Genomic DNA, 17,269 nt, shown 5'->3' on the forward strand with positions numbered 1-17,269 from the left:
CGAGCGGCTCGTTTGGCCTTAGACGCCGTCGCGCGCTTATGACGCAACACGCCGGGCCCCGACCGATTACAAGAACGTGGTGACGAAGCACGCTCCCTTTTTGCCCCATCTACTGCGAGGTGAGGAGCTCGCGGGCCGTGCTCCCCGGGAATCTGGGACCATCCTCGGTCGGGGACGCGGGCGGCGCGGGCCCGGCGCCCCGAGCCCCTGTCCCCACTGCCCCCCAGCACAGCGGGCGCCCCGGGGGCTCGGTGGCGCCGGCTGGGGGGGGTCGCCTTCCGCCTGCCCCTGCCGCCATGGCGCGCCGGGCCGGGCTCACCTAACATCCCTGCCGAGCCCGCGCGCAGCCCCCCGGGGCCGCCCTTCGTCACCCCCCCGCTTGTGTCGGCCTCCCCGGATTTCCTACCCGGCCGCTTCCGTCTGGAGCGGAAGTCCGCCCGGTGTGTGGCGTGGAGCGTGCGGCGCTCCAGCCTCCTTACCCGGCTGTTTGTGTTTTCAGAATGAAGACCATTCTCAGCAACCAGACGGTCGACATCCCGGAAAACGGTAGGCGGCGCCGCGCCCCGACGTCTGTCCGTCCGTCCGTCTGTCTGTCTGTCTTGCGTGCCCGGCCCTGGCAGCGGCCTCACGAGCGTACCCTCTCTTGCAGTCACCATCACTCTGAAGGGGCGCACAGTCCTCGTGAAGGGCCCCCGGGGAACCCTGCGGAGGGACTTCAACCACATCAACGTAGAGCTGAGTCTTCTTGGGAAGAAAAAGAAAAGGGTGAGGACAGGATCGCCTGCCTGGTTGGCGGGGACGGTCCCTGTAACGGGAAGACTGGGCGCCTTGGGGAGGCTGCGGGGTGCGGGGCGGCGATACCGGTGTCAACTCCCCCAGCATATGACCGAACTAGTTTTTCAGACTCGGTTGTACTTTTGCTGAGGTGGACTTGGTTGTGTTCTCGGGTTTTTGGGGTGCGGGTATCATTCCTCCCTTGTGTCCCTGGGATATTTGCAGGTGGGTTTGAATGCTCCGGTGCTAGCCAGCCAGAACCGCTGTATTCTAAGGTTTTGTTCTGTTTCAGTTGCGTGTTGACAAATGGTGGGGTAACAGAAAGGAGCTGGCCACTGTCAGAACCATCTGCAGCCACGTGCAGAACATGATCAAGGGCGTTACGCTGGTAAGCCGGCCCCGCAGGCTGCTTTCTAGCCCTGCGGAAGAGGTGTCTGTGTGTAGTGTCTACATAAGCGTTGGGGCCCGGGGTGGACTGTAGACTCATAAACTAGGTGATCTCAGGTTGGGGTCGGGGCAGAAAGAGGAGGCGTCAAACCTAGGGATTTGCAGGGCAAGAGTTACAGTGTTTTTTTCCATTTGTAGATAAACTGCCATACTGTAACTTTGATTTCTGGTAGGTATTGTTGTATTCCCATGGATAGGAAAAAATGTCTGACTTAGCCGGGCGTGGTGGCGCATGCCTTTAATCCCAGCACTCGGGAGGCAGAGGCAGGTGGATCACTGTGAGTTCGAGAGCCTGGTCTACAAAGCGAGTCCAGGACAGCCAAGGCTACACAGAGAAATTCTGTCTGGAAAAACAAAACAAAACAAAAATCTGACTTGTATGTCATCTGATGTCAGTGCTAGTTCCAAATCCTTTTCCCAAGATAACAGCTAACGAAGTGGTTTGTTCCATAGTCTCAGCCTGTACCCTAACTCATTGCATCTCTGTTACCTGTGTCTACAGTAACTCAGCAAACATTCTTATGCCGAAAATTCATTGAAAAGTAAAGCAGAGGCTTCCTCCTGGGAATTTACTGTGTAAAGAGACAGTTATTGCTTTGAAGTATAAGGCTTGTTGCGGGTGATAGGCAGGGTGGGCGCTGCTTGAACTGTCAGGTTACAACAAAGGCACCATGGGGGATTTAGAGCTGACTGGCCCTGGGGCACACAGCTGGGACCCGGGGGAGGCTGGAGTCTCACATTCTAGGCCTGAACTGAGATGGCTCAAAATTGCTCACAGCTGACTTATTTAACGCAGGGCTTCCGCTACAAGATGAGGTCTGTGTATGCTCACTTCCCCATCAACGTTGTCATCCAGGAGAATGGGTCTTTGGTTGAAATCCGAAATTTCTTGGGTGAAAAATATATCCGTAGGGTTCGCATGAGGACAGGTACGTGTGGGTTTGGGGTGCTGCCGGGCTTTCTCCTTGGTCCTGTGCTTGGCTGGGGTAAACGCTGCTTCAGAACTGTGTATGCTTTGGTAGATCTGGTTGTAGGGCATATCAGCTTTTGTGTGAGCTGGGAATTGGATTTATTATGTTTGTAATCATGGTACGTTCAGAAGTCCAGCCCTAAAATCTTAAGAGAAAGTTGATTGTATTTTGTGGGCTCTTGTGTTAATGCTGTTGAATACACGCCTCACCTCTTTTAGGTGTTGCTTGTTCTGTCTCTCAAGCCCAGAAGGATGAATTAATCCTGGAAGGAAATGATATTGAACTTGTTTCAAATTCAGGTGTGTATGCCTAAGTGTTGTGCTGGGTAATTTTATCTAAGCTTTAGGGTTGAATGCATGTCTGGTTTCTGTTTCAAACTTTCTGATCTGTTCTGTGTGATTGTATGTACTCTGCGTCACACATGAATACATAGTGATTGTTCACATGCTCTGCGTGTATGTGCTGTTCAGGGGTTGAGTCCAGTTGTTATCTGGACCTGGGTGAGGTGTGTTAGGCTAGTGAAATAATGGCTTGATATACTTCTTCCTGTGCAGCTGCTCTGATCCAGCAAGCCACAACCGTTAAAAACAAGGATATCAGGAAGTTTTTAGATGGTATCTATGTATCTGAAAAGGGCACAGTGCAGCAGCCTGATGAGTAAGGCACAAGGTAGGTTCTGGGTCTGCAATCGGCTCCTTTACATGGAACTTAGGTACTAAGAGTTATTAAAGAACTTTCTGGGTTAGGGATATTGATAAAAGTTCATGTGTATTTCTTTTTACAGTTATCCAGTTCCAGCAACAAGATCCTGAATTATAAATACTATTTGAGTGTCTTTGGGAACAATAAAGGACTTTTATTGATTTGTGTGTCCTTGATTTTTTTTTTTCCTGGTTACTGAGCAGAGGGGTCGTCTGATACTCCTGGAACAGAACAGATTTTTCTTCATAGAAACAAGTGGCTTAAAAGAGCGTTTCAGCCAGTAACTGTCAATGACAGCCTTCCTAGTGGATGGTCAGCGGCTGTGTAGCCTTGGGGAGAACCTAGAGGCCTTGACTGGCCCGGGCACGATACTGTGCTCGTGGGAAGACACTGTTGGTCTCCGTAAGGGTTGGAAAATGTAGATCATGGTGGCTTCTTTGTAGAGTGTTAACTCCAGCACTGAGGAGGATGAGGGATTGGAGGTCACTTGGGCTTCCTTTGGAGCATTGGGGTATTAGGGTTGCAGGCTTTGAGTATAGGATTCTAGACAGAACAGACCTCGTGTTTTGTGTTTCCCACCCACGTGGTGGTGAAGAGGCAACCCAGAGCTTGAATACAAGGAAAACACTGAGCATTATCCCAGACCTATAGCTTGGTCTGTGGTGGCCTCAAATTCTACCTTGCCTCTACCTACTGTGTTAGAATTGCAGGCAAGTACCACCACACCTAGCTTTTGTCCTTCATGTTACCCGTGTACGTGCAATTTATTGGTATCTTTGTCACTTTGTGTTTGTGCTGGTCTGTTTCAGGTGATGATCAGCCACTGGGTATAGTTGAGTGCTGAGAGCTGAATTCTTGTAAGAGTAGCACAGTAGTACCCACCTTCTCAAGTCCTGGGCCCCCCCCCCTTTTTTTTTTTTTAAAGACAGGATTTCTCTGCATAGTAACACTGGCTGTCCACAAACTCAGATCTGCCTCCTCCTGGCTGAGTTAATGGTTACTAAGCATTGGCTAAGAGCTTTACATTTGGAGAACTCAGCAAGGTGTTTGTGAAGGAGGAAGAGCACGTTCTAAGCTTAGCTGATAGGACATGTTGAATGAGGTAGTAGTTGTGTGTGGTACATTCCTATAGCCCTTGCAGTAGAGTTGAGGCAGGAGGATAAAAATAGTCATCCTGAGATACGTATTTAAGGCAAGCTTGGGCTGTGCAGTACATGAGAGCCTGTCTGAAAAAGCGATGATTAATGTAGTTGGAAACCAACTGAACTGGGCTTGGAGGTTCATGCTTACTACGAAGCCAGCACAGCCAGGGCTACAGAGAAACCCTCAGCATAAAAAAAAGATACCTCCAAAAGAAAAATTTTTTTTTAAAGCATACTTAATCCCAGCGCTCCAGGAGGGAGACAGGCAGATACATCTCATGAGTCCGATGCTATCTGGGGATACAAAGTGAATCCAGGACAGCCAGAGCTGTTACAGAGAGAAACCCTGTCTCAAAAAGTGAAAAAGAACTGTAAGCTGGGTGTGACGCTGCACCCTTTTACTTCCAGCACTGAGTTTGAGGCCAGCCTGATCTACAAAGTGAGTCCCAGACAGTCAGGGGTACACAGAGAGGACTGGTTATGGGCATCAGCTGTTCTTACAGAGGACCCCTGCGTGTTGGCTCACAGGGTCTGTAACTCCAGTTGCAGGATACTGGTGCTTCTGGCTTCCAAGGACACAAAAGTGCATATGTGCATGTGGGCTACACACACATACGTACTTTAAGGAGGAAAATGCTGCTAAGCAGGCAGGTTGGTGGCTGTGGGAACCAGGAATAGAAAAGTGGAGATCTGTTGAATTTGCCTAGTCTGAGCAGCTTTATTTCCCACCACCTCTTGATATGCTATCTCTATGGCTTTCTAAATTTAGTGCTGGTTATAAGAATTCTAACAGTGGTGGTGCACTTCTTTAATTCCAGAGGCCAGCCTGGACTACAGAGCCAGTTCCAGGACAGCCAGAGCTGTTACACAGAAAACCTGTCTTAAAAAACGGGAACAAAAAAAGCCGGGCAATGGTGGCGCTTGCCTTTAATCCCAGTACTGCAGAGGCAGAGGCAGGTGAATCTGAGTTCAAGGACAGTCGTGGCTACACAGAGAAACCCTGTCCAATAACCAAAATAATCCTAATTAAGCCTTAAATTTGGCATCAGTAGGTAGATGTGAAATATGATTCAAATCATACATTTTAGGATGACTAACTACTAAGGCTCTTTGGGGAAGAGTTACTTTTCTTTGACTCCTAAATTCCTGGAGAGGGTTGACGGTGACTGGGTAACAGGGCTATTTACACGTTGACTTGAAAGAATGAATGTCAGTTACACACTCAAGTTCTCTCTAGTGTTTGTGCTCAAATCAAGCGTGGTTCCTTAAATATAAAAGTAGCCAAATTGAGATTTACTTAGTGCTGGCCTTAAAAGCTAGTGTGTAAAGTACAATTAACTCATTCACACTAACATACTGGATTCATCAGCGTCACAGTGACTGGTTCCAGATGTTCACCTGTGTTCAAGAGAAAATTAGGAGGGCTCTGCAGATAGTGGTACGATCCTATGACCATTGTTGGTAATCCACTAACATCTTTTAAATTTTCCTAAGTGTACCAAGTTATGTCACCTCAAAAAGAAAACAGTAAGGCTAATGTCAGTTTATTTTAAAATGGGAATTACTATGCTGCTGTGCTGTAAATACGTGAACTTGGTCCTCAACAGATGCTTGTGTAGTTGCCCTTCATCCTGTCATCTTCCCATGACATGAGTTGAGCTATGTGGTACATGGCTTTAATCTGAGCACATGGGAGGCAAAGGCAGGGGGATAGTAGTTCAGTGAGAGAGTTCACAAACTTGGACGGTTAAGAAGTACCTGGTTTTGTTTTGGAGAAAAGCTAAGGTTTTAGATCCCGTGCTTTAGCTGTCTGTGGACAAGCTGTCTGGTTGTTTTTCTTTCACATAGTTTGTCACTAACCAGTTTAAAGAATAGTTTTAGCAGAGCACTGTGATCACACCTTTAATCCCAGCAGTGAGAAGTCTTAGGTGGTGGATCTTGGCCTGATCTACAGAGCAAATTGCAGGACAGCCAGAATTGCATAATTATACCGTCTCAACAACAGCAACAACAAAAAATAGGTTTAAACTATGAAGTCTAAAACAACAAAATTTCACTTTTAAAAATTAATTCTTTTACCATGACCAGTGATTACTGTTTACAGAAAAACTAGAGAAAAATGACATGAAACAGTGCTTCACACTTCCTGAGGCAATGTTTGCGGCTAAGCCCAGAGTTATTGTCAGGGTGAACCCTTCAGTGACCTCAGTACCTGAGGGAATGGTCTGACCCACACTACAAAGGCATCGGTTGTCATCACCTTGGCTACAGCTGTCTCTCAAAGTGTAAGTTACCAGTATGTGGAACTGGAGTGACTCTTTATGGCAGAGGTGATAGTTTAGCTAAGCACTCTGCTGTGTCCTTTCTTTAATGGTATATTTTGTAATTTCCTCGCTTTCCGAAATTTTATTTTCTTTCGATGATGAAAAATGGTGATTGATAGCAGTAGAGCCAGAGTGGAGATGAAGCAGCAAGCAAAGAAGAGGAGCGCTTTCTTCTGCGAGAGGAAGGTGCAGATGGCGCACTCTGCGTCTTCAGGATGCTGGCCGCATGTGGGGCTGCTGGTCTTAGAAGGGGAGCCACTGCTGCTGATTAACTTGCTATAAAACTGGACGGAGGACTTAGCCTTGAAATCGGATGTGAAAAATCCAAATCTAGGCTTAGATTTCTCTTCAGTCAGTTTGAATGCATAGTAGCCTTTGATTTTGACCTTGTCAATGAGGTATGCTGGAAAGAAAAAGTAAAACATTGTTGATCACAAATGGACAATGAAATATCTTTGAATAAGAATTTAGTTTTCAGCTGGGTGTGGTGGCCTATGCATTTAGTCCTAGCACTCCCGGAGGCAGAGTTCAAGGCCAGCCTGGTCTACAAAGTGAGTCCAGGACAGCCTAGGCTAACACAGATAGGCCCTGTCTTGAAAAAATAAAACAAAATAAAAATAAAAAAGAATTTAGTTTTCATTGAAAAAAAAAAAAGGCCATATCAGTGAGTCACGACATCATGACTCTCACTGAAGATGTTTTGGAGACAGGGCTCCTGTGTTCCAGGCTGGTCTCTAACTCCCTATCTATGCTGAAGATGACCATGAACTTCTGGTCTCCTGCCATTACCTCCACAGTGCTGAGATTACATGCTTTTGCTCCCATGCCTGGTATAAGTGTGTTAGGGGTTTTGTTGTTTTTTGAGGCAGGATTTCTCTGTGTAGCCTTGGCTGGTGTGGAACTCGCTCTGTAGACCAGGATGGCTTCGAACTCAGAGATCCACTTGTCTCTCCCTCTCAAGTGCTGGGATTAAAGGCGTGCATCATCATGTCTGACTTTAGCACAGGCTTTATGCATGCAAGACAAATGCTCTACCAGCATTGTCCCTAGTCCTTGTTTGTTGATTCTAATCCTACAACCCTGGCTCTCAACAGTTCCTAGTGCTGCAACCCCTTAATACAGTTCCTCATGTTGTGCTGAGGCCCAACTAAAGTATAGTTGTATATATATATACTATATATATACATATATGTATATATATATATATAGTATATTATAGTAGCTTTGTTGCTACTTTGTAACTAATTTTGCTACTGTTATGAATCATAAATATCTGCAATCTTTTTTCCTAATTATTTTTATGTATATTGGTGTTTTGCCTGCATGTGTGTACACACACAAACACACACACACGTGTAGCCTTGTGTGTATGTGTGTGCCAGATCCCCTGGAACTGGAGTTACAGACAGTTGTGAGCTGCCATGTGGATGCTGGGCTGTATCTCTTCAGTGTCCATGCCTGCAATCCTAGTGGAGACAGCAGAGGGAGGAGAGCAGGAGTGTGTGACCAAGCTAGGATGTATGGATGCCCTGTCCTAATTACGTGGCTGTTTTGTGGGTCAGTGGTAGATTGGTTGCTTAGCACACATAAAGTCCTGGGTTTGAACCCCAGTACCACAAAGAAAAATGGTGGTGAGTGGGCATGTAGGTCAGCGGTAGAGTGTGGTGTCTAGTACGCATGGTGTTCATGGTTAAATTCTCAGCTCCACAAAAAAAAAGTTAGCAATATGGAGATGTAGCTTTAGTACAGCCAAATGGGACCTGGGTTCAGCTCCCCAAACAAACAGCAAAGGTAATCTCAGCCCAACTGTATTACAATACATTATCAATTGTATCTAGGACGCTCACTGAAAATAACCCAGAATTGATGATGCTTCTCTTGGGAAGTGAAATTTCAGCTATTGGGGACCAGGGGTGGGGGATGGCGGCAGGAGGTGCTTTGCAAATTTTCCGTAATGAATTTATACCACTTTATAAAAGTCCAGATGTGGTGGCCTATGTTTGTAATCCCACCACTTGGAAGGCTGAGGCAGGAGGTGCTTGGGGCCAGCCTTGGTTACTTACTAGTTAGACCCTGTCTAAAAAACATGAATGATGAAAGTAAAAAATAAAAATTCAGCCAGGCATGGTGGTGTACATGCCTTTAATCCCAACATTCAGGAGGCAGAGGCCGGTGGATCCCTATGAGTTTGAGGACAGCCTGCTCTACGTAGCAAGTTTCAAGACAGTCAGGACTACATAGAGAGACATGGCCACAAACAAGAAAAACAAGAAAAACTAAAAATTCACCGGCCATGGTGGTGCACACCTTTAATCCCAGCACTCGGGAGGCAGAGGCAGGCGGATCACTGAGTTTGAGGCCAGCCTGGTCCATCTACAAAGAGAGTTCTAGGACAGGCAGGGCTATTACACAGAGAAACCCTGTTTGGAAAATAATAATAATAATAATGGCCTATTTTAAGGAGTAAATCCAATGGACAGGATTTGGGGTCAGGAGTGTAAATCTGAGTCACTGATGATCTTGTGCCCTGGTTGTCCTTGCTGTCAGTTCACGCACCTCTCCACCTCACTGGATATGTGCGCCCAAACCTTACCCTTCAGAGCCTCCTGGATGTATTTCTCCAAGTAATACTTTCGGATCCGATCGTTCTCCAGAGCCAGATCATCAATCCCATTGGCTGTGATGTAGATGTCCTTGTCCCCATAGTTTCTCCGGATCCACCCAAGCAGCTTGCGCATTCCCCAGGGGGTTACAGCCAGGCGGCTGGGTGAGCTTAGGCGGGTGATATCCAGCAAGAACTGGACATCCCTGTCTGCAGCAGAGTGGTTGCTGCTCAGCTGCCTGTGTATCACGAACCTAGTAGTGAAGTGGTTCAGCGCGTAGAAGTCGATGGTGCCCTTCACCAGACGGCTCTCCTTCGGGGTGAAGCGCGGCAGGACTGAGCTGGACAGCCCTCGCCGGTTCTTGGAGGCGATGTACTCCTTCATGGCCAGTGGGTAGTCGCCAGTCTTGAAGAGTGGGTCTGCAAACCAGGCTATCTCAAACTGGAGGAAGCGCTCGGCTGCCTTCCAGTGTGAGTCCACATAGGGGTTGGCAGGCTCTGCCCAGTCGGAATGTAGGGACAGCGACACAGCCCCACGCTGGACCGGCCTGTACTGCCTGTCATAGAGGTGCCAGACCTGGGCGTGGGCGACCATGAGGTTGTGGGCTGCACGATAGGTGTCGTTACTCGTGCGGTTGTACATGTCACTCAGCCTGTTAGGCTCATTGATGGTGATCCAGAGCTTCACCAAGTCCCCCAGCTCCTGGAAGCACAGCCCTGCGTAGTCCTGGAAGGCCGTGGCTGTGTTCGCGTTTAGCCATCCCCCACTGCTCAGAAGTGGCGTGGGGAGGCCGAGATGGGAGTGGGTCGGGTGGTACAACGTCACCATGGGGGAGACGCCCAGCTTCAGCCCTTCGCTCACCACGCACCTGTAGTACCTGAGCACTTGTCTGTTAACTTTAGACAGATTGCCGGTGGGAAGGATAGAGGTCCAGTCCAGGGCAAACTGGTAGTGGGTCACTTTCATTTTGGCCAACATTTCAACTCTCTTTTTTATGCTCACATAATCTGTGCAGTGGGATGGTCTCGTTTTTAGCCTTACCCCTTCCACTTGGTGTAGCAATCTGTTGCCAGTGGCATTCCACACATACAGGTGAGGGTCGGTAAACTGTGGGGAGGAAACCATAAACTCCGGCTGTGGAAAACAAACACATTCAGGTAAGTCAAGTGTGGCTCCTAGCATATCCACCCCCTCAGATCAGAGGAGCCCAGCCTTACGGAGCCTGTCACTACACGATAAAATTAATGATAACTTTGTCCTTCATAATGGTCCTTCATAATGGCTGTTCTGTTGGTAATGCGGGAGGAAAGGCCTTATCCTCCTAGCCCTTCAGGTCTCCAGGGAGACCAAGAGATGCAGGGAGGGAACAGCGAAAGAAGAACACGTGTTTGAGAAAAGCCTAGGAAGCCATTTTCTAGCTCATTTGACTGAAAAATCCGGGTTCTTAGCATCTCACCACATGGTGTTCAAATGTATCAGGACTGGCTTGGTACCCTCAGTTGAAGGCAATTGTGAGGGGTGGATTCCAAGCTCTGTCATAAGATGGTGAAAAGGTAAGAATGAGGTTGTAAAGCAGTCGCTGAGAACAGCACTTGCGTTCAGAGGAGGCAGGTTGACAGACGTCCCAGAAAGTGGCTGTGGGTGCTGACCCCTCACATGAGCTGACCACAACTTTCTGCAGTCCTTGTTTGAAAAGTCCAACTGAGCCTTTAATCCCAGCACTCTGGAGGCAGAAGCAGGTAGATCACTGTGAGTTCGAAGCCAGCCTGGTCTACAAAGTGAGTCCAGGACAGCCAAGGCTACACAGAAAAAACAAAAACAAACAAAAAACCACCAACAACAACAGAAGAAGAAGAAAGAAAAAAAGAAAAAGTCCAAGTGATAGCCCAGAGTAGTGGTGCATGTCTATTATCTCAGCTCTCAGGAGGCTGAGGCAGGAGGATTGCTTTGAGTTTGAGGCCAGCCTGGGCTATATAACAGAGACCCCATTTCCTGAAAAAATGAAAAGGAAGGGAAGTCCAAGAACATCACATTTTTGTGCAGTATCTGCTCCATCACGTGTCTGTGAACACAACCCTCCACAGGAAGAGCATGGAGTGTTCTCTCTATGCAAAGAGCTTGAGTTGTGAGGAGGAAAGACCTTTTGATCTCTCTTGCTTTTCACCTTGGAGAGTCATGAACTTTTTTCTTTCTGTTTTTGGGTGTGCGTGGTTCACACAGCCCAGGCTATCCTCAAACCTAGTAAGTACATGATCCTTGCTACTCCCATCCACAGTGCCCAAGTGCTGGGGCTGCAGGCATATGCCACTAAATCTGGATCAAACCCAGGCCTCGTGCATGCTAGGCAGGGACTGTACGTACTAAAGTACGTCCTCAGCCCCAGAGTCCTCTTTGACCTTGGGCTACACAACTGTGTGGGGATGGCCTTGTGTCACCCACTTCCCGGGTGCACTTTGAGGACTAAAGAGGTGCTCTGGAAGACAGTGTCTCAGCTGGAAACCATTGTACAAAGGTTAAGTGACAGGTTTAGTTTCAGGACAGCCAGGGCTACACAGAGGAACTCCATCTCAAAAATCCAAAAATAAAGTAAAATCAAACAGAAGACTTGAGAAAAACATTTCCACATTCAAGATTAATTAGAGCAAGGACAAATTCTGTACTTGTGTTAAAGCACTTTCCCCCATGGCAGTGAGCTTAAATGCACCAGGGAAACTGGTAGTTAACCTTTGGTAAATATTTTTCCCCTAATTGTTTTCTCATGTGTCATCTTTCATAGTCTAATTACAAAACCATATTATTGCCCATTTGCCATCTGCCAACCAGTTATCTGGAACATTAGGCCGAGAGAACACTGATTATGTGAGCATGAGGTTCATCTGTATATATGAATTACCTGAGCAGTCTTCCTGGCCTAGGCCTGCTCAGGGTTTTGAATAGTCTTTGAATTTGAAAAGAATTTGAAAACATCCCAGTATTTTTTTAAAAAGATGTTTACAAGAGGTAATTTTGCTGCTGGGCATGGTATCCCACGTCTTTAATCCCAGCACTTGTAGGCAGAGACAGGCAGATCACTGAGTTTGAGGCCAGCCTGGTCTACAAGAGGAGTCCAGGACAACCAAGGCTACACAGAAAAACCATGTCTGGGGGGGGGGGGAAACAAACAAACAAACAAACAAAAAACAGAAAAAGAGGTAATTTTGTGACAGAACAAGGCAAGATAAAACAAAATGCCTTAGAGACCTGCAGAAAACAATAGCTGTAGGCAGTGCATGTGGTTGTCTGCTGAGAAAGAGCATATAAGGATGATGCACCCAAGATGGAAGAGGACCATCTGGAGGAGGATAAGGGATGCCGTGTGGAGGTGAACATGACCAAAGTGCATTTTATACACACGTGACAAGGTGATACTGAAACACATTACTTTGTATAATTAATATATGCCAATAAAAACCAATGGATTCTGGTTGGGGAGTTTGCTCAGTGGGGTAAGCATTTGTTCAGCCCAGTGACCTGAGTTCAATCCTTTGAACATAAAAAGCAGAGAGAAAGGAGTAACTCCACAAACATACCCCTAACGTCCACATGTGACATGATAAGAACTACTACATATATAATTAAATGGAATAAACTTTAAAGAAAAATCACTACTCAGGGCTCAGAGATGACACAGCAGTTAAGAGCACTGGCTAGTCTTTCAGAGCACCACATGGATGCTCACAGCCATATATGTTTCCAGCCCTTCAGGATCCAATGCTCTCTTCTGGCCTCTGTGAGCAGCAGGCATACAGACATAGATGCAGGCAAAACGTCTGTGGTGATTTAGAAGAAAACAGCCCTCATAGGCTCACAGGGAGTGGCACCATTAGGAGGTGTGGCCTTGTTGGAGAAAGTGTTTCTCAGTGTCTTCCTGCTGCCTTTGGTTCCTGATGTAGAACTCTCAGCTACCTCTCCTGCACCATGTGTCTACCGCCATGCACCCTCCGTGACAATAATGACTAAACAGAACTGTAAGCCAGCCCAGTTAAATGTTTTCCTTTATAAGAGTTGCCGTGGTCCAGGTGGATCTCTGTGAGCTCGAGGCCAGCGTAGTCTACATAGTGAGTCCAGAACAGCCAGGGCTATACAGAGAAAGAGCCCCCAAAAGAGCACAAAACAAAAACAAAGTTGCCATGGTCATAGTGTTTCTTCGTATCAATAGAATAGTGACTAAGACAATCTTCATACACATAGCACTTGTAAAAACATGTTATATGGAGCTGGAGAGATGGCTCACAGGTTAAGGGCACTGACTGCTCTCCCAGAGGTCCTGAGTTCAATTCCCAGCAACCACATGGTGCCTCACAGCCATCTATAATGTGATTTGATGCCCTGTTCTGGCCTGCAGGTATACGTGCAGACAGAGCATTGTATATATAATAAATAAATAAATCATTTTTTAAAAACCACATTGTATACTATTTCCCCTAGTATGTGGTGAATTTAGAAGTGGCCACTTACCTTAAGAACAGACTCTGTGACTCCCCAGGAGAAGTCACAGGGGAACTGGCCCTGCATGTCTGGTGTGGACTCTTTCAAAGGGAAACCATTTTCTTGTATAATCTGTTTGTAGTAATGCGCCGAGGACTTGGGATTCCTTTCTTTCTGCTCACTATTAAAATCCACATAAAATAGTCCTCGGCGAGTAGTGTAAGCATCCTGCCATTCAAAGCCATCCAGGAGGGTCCAGGCCGTATACCCAAACACTCGTATTTCATCAAACTTTATTGCTGCATGGAGAAAAGGAAGCAGAGATTTTTCAGAGGGCTAAACATTCCAGTTCATTAGCGATGTGCCAAATCATAGCACATTACAAAAGTAAGCCTTTTCCTAAGTCAGGCCTTTGTTGTTGTTGTTATTTTTTGGTTTTTTGTCTTTTGAAACAGGGTTGCTCTGTGTAGCCTTGGCTGTCCTGGACTCACTTTGTAGACCAGGCTGGCCTCGAACTCACAGTGATCTGCCTGCCTCTGCCTCCCGAGTGCTGGGATTAAAGGTGTGCACCACCACGCCTGGCCAGATCTTTTAAATAAAACCAGAAATTGGGGGCTGGTAAGATGGCTCAGCAGTTAAGAACACTGACTGCTCTTCCAAAGGACTTGGGTTCAATTCCCAGCAACCATATGGCAGCTCACAACTGTCTGTAACTCCAAGATCTGACACCCTCACACAGAAATACATGCAGGCAAAACACCAATGCACATGAAATACAAAATAATAATAATCCAGAAATTGTTGGTTTGGGACCAGCAAAACGGCTACATCAGTAAAGGCACAAAGCTTGACAACTTGAGTCAGAGACCTGCATGGTAGGAGGGAACCAAGTCCTGGAAGTTGTGCTCTGACTTTCACATGCACCCCTGTACTCAAAACAAACAAATGGTATGCACTCCCTACACCAGTGAATGAGTTCGAGGCCAGCCTGGTCTACAAAGTGAGTCCAGGACAGCCAAGGCTACATAGAGAAACCCTGTCTCGAAAACAACAACAAAACAAAAGCAAATTCCTGATAGTTAAGTTTTTAAATCACATTGTTTAGCAGGATGTGATGATACGATGGTGGTACACGCCTTTAATCTCCACACTCAGGAAGCAGAGGGAGGCACATCTCTGAGCTCAAGGTTGGCTTGGTCTGCATACATACTGTGTTCCAGGCTAGCCAGAGTTACGTAGTGTGACTCTCAAATTTCAAAAAAGGTGATATTTAGTATGCAAATTTGGGGCCTTGGGGCATGGCAATTTCAAGGCCTTTTGGGATATAGATGTTGACAGTGACCTAGAGTTTCTCTCTGAGTTTGGGCTGCTTCCTGTTTGTGCACAACTGTCCATCCTGTGAAATTGTCCTTCAGGCACCGGAGTACCCCAGCTCTCGGAGCGAAGGTCAGAAAATGTAGAAGGGACAGAAAGCAGATTGGTGCTGTGAGAAGCTGGGCTGAAGGGCAGCAGGCTTAAGGCCAGGTCCTGCGGTGTCCCTAGGCGGGAGCTCTTGGGTAAGCTTTGGAATCTCAGTTACCTCATTTGCAAACAGAAAATATTGGAAAAGATGCTAAGGACTTTTTCAGCTTTAAAACTCTGGCTGGGAACGAGGTGTGGTGGCGCACGCCTTTGATCCCAGCACTCTGGAGGCAGAGGCCAGCAGATCTCTGTGAGTTCAAGGTCAGCCTGGTCTACAATAAAAACTTAAGTTAGCTCTGCAATTTTTTTTTTTTTTTTTGGTTTTCTGAGACAGGGTTTCTCTATGTAGCTTTGGCTGTCCTGGACTCACTTTGTAGACCAGGCTGGCCTCAAATTCACAGAGATCCACCTACCTCTCCCTCCCAAGTGCTGGGATTAAAGGCACACACCACCACCGCCTGGCTAGTTCTACATTAAAAAAAATTTTTTTTTCCCAGACAGGGTTTCTCTGTGTAGCCTTGGCTGTCTTGGAACTCACTCTATAGACCAGGCTGTCCTTGAACTCACAGTGATCCACCTGCTTCTGCCTCTTGACTGCTGGGATTACAGCAGTGGGCGCCACCACTATTGTTACTACCACCATCTGGCATTTTAAAACTTTTTATTATTTTTATTTTATTTCATGTGTAGGACTGTTTTGCCTGTGTGTTTGTCTGTATCCAGGGAAGCTACACTAGGACATCAAATTTCCAGAGCTGCAGCTACAGACAGGTGTGAGCTGCCATGTGAGTGCTGGGAATAGATCCCAGGACCTCTGTGGCCCAGCGCTTGAGAGGCAGAGGCAGGCGGATCTCTGTGAGTTCGAGGCCAGCCTGGTCTACAGACTGAGTTCTGGGACAGCTAGAGCTGTTACACAGAGAAACCCTGTCTCAAAAAACAAAACAAAACAGAGAGAGAGAGAGAGAGAGAGAGAGAGAGAGAGAGAGAGAGAGAGAGAACCTCTGTGAGAGTAGACTCTTAAACTTCTGAACCATCTCCTCAGCCCCCCCTTGAATCTTCTTTCTTAAAAACTTTCATCGTTTCTCTCACAGAAATACCTCATTTCTGGATTTTGGGGCTTTACCAATTGAGATTGTTTTTCTTTTTCTTTTTCTTTTTCTTTTCGAGACAGGGTTTCTCTGTGTAGCCTTGGCTGTCCTAGACTCACTTTGTAGACCAGGCTGGCCTGGAACTCACAGCAATCCACCTGCCTCTGCCTCTGGAGTGCTGAGATAAAAGGCGTGCGCCACCACGCCCAGTGAGATTGTTTTTCTAAAAGGTAGAATTTTTTGTTTTGTTTTGTTTTAGCAGAAAGGTAGAAAACTGTGACAAGAGATTCTAAAAAGACAAATGTATTTCTGCAAGGTGTGGCTTTGGTCCCTTGGTGGCATAGTGTTGTGAGGAAGGGTGGAATAGAGAGACCTTTTCTGCCCAAGTGCATGCACTTGACCTAGGGCCCTGTAGGAAGTGTCCTCTGAGGCCTGGTGTCCATGTGGCCAGCCCTGGGCCTCATAAACATGGTGAGGGAGGCAAGAAACACAGCCACACACAGTCCTGGGCCTCATGAACACGGGGGTAGGGGGTGGGAAACACAGCCACACACAGTCCTGGGCCTCATGAACACGGGGTTAAGGGGTAGGAAACACAGCCACACACAGTCCTGGGCCTCATGAACACGGGGGTAGGGGGTGGGAAACACAGCCACACACACCTTGGTGGGACAAGTGCCTTTCAGTGGCTGAGCCACCTCACTGGTCCTGCACCCACCTGTTTAGGTGCTGGGGGTCACATTCAGGGCCTCTTGCTTCTAGCAAGTATTTTGCCCACTGGGCTACCTTCCTAGCCCCTGTAGTCAGGACTTCTAAAGAGAGCTAGCCGCCCAGCTGGAGAAGGAGCCACAGGAATTATATTCAGGAAGAATGGAGCCCAGTTCTGTTTTTGTTTTTTATTTTTATTTTTTGCTTGTTTTTTGAGACAGGGTTTCTCTGTGTAGCCTTGGCTGTCCTGGAACTTGCTTTGTAGACCAGGCTGGTCTTGAACTCACAGAGATCCATGGAGCCCAGTTCTGATAGGGACACAACCTGAGCTGTTTTGCGTCTCATCATTACCACCGGCCTGTAGGTGTCACTGCCTGAGTAGCGAATGAAGTGACACTTAGGTAGGAAGAAATCTCCGAGAGAGAAGAAATGGCTCAGCTTTGGTTTTAGACCTTTCATTGCTCAGTCAAGTCAAGATAAAAGGATCATGATTTAATAAATCATTGTGTTTTTTAAATTTCTTTGTTTTCAAGACAGGGTTTCCTGTGTAGCCCTGGCTGTTCTGGAACTAGCTGTGTAGAC

The 17,269-nt window shown here is 47.0% G+C and overlaps 2 protein-coding genes across 2 annotated transcripts in view; one reads left to right on the forward strand and one right to left on the reverse strand.

The window, feature by feature from the left end:
• Window positions 1-20: 20 nt before the first annotated feature.
• Window positions 21-3,055, forward strand: RPL9 (ribosomal protein L9). Its single transcript, XM_084797613.1, has 8 exons — window positions 21-119; window positions 500-546; window positions 650-765; window positions 1,067-1,162; window positions 2,018-2,150; window positions 2,411-2,491; window positions 2,747-2,861; window positions 2,977-3,055. The coding sequence occupies exons 2-7, from the start codon at window positions 501-503 to the stop codon at window positions 2,851-2,853; spliced, it is 579 nt and encodes a 192-aa protein (XP_084653739.1). The 5' UTR covers window positions 21-119; window position 500; the 3' UTR covers window positions 2,854-2,861; window positions 2,977-3,055.
• A 3,032-nt stretch (window positions 3,056-6,087) lies between these two features.
• KLB (klotho beta) overlaps window positions 6,088-17,269 on the reverse strand; it is a 30,121-nt gene continuing 18,939 nt past the window's right edge. Inside the window, exons 3-5 of the mRNA XM_084797588.1 lie at window positions 13,461-13,729; window positions 8,954-10,097; window positions 6,088-6,763 (exon numbers count right to left, since the gene is read on the reverse strand). Of these exons, the coding sequence (XP_084653714.1) occupies window positions 6,375-6,763; window positions 8,954-10,097; window positions 13,461-13,729 (1,802 nt within the window). The 3' untranslated portion in view covers window positions 6,088-6,374. The remainder of the gene's footprint in view (window positions 6,764-8,953; window positions 10,098-13,460; window positions 13,730-17,269) is intronic.

Source organism: Acomys minous (assembly GCF_964271855.1).
Source record: "Acomys minous genome assembly, chromosome: 10".
NCBI classification, from domain to species: domain Eukaryota; kingdom Metazoa; phylum Chordata; class Mammalia; order Rodentia; family Muridae; genus Acomys; species Acomys minous.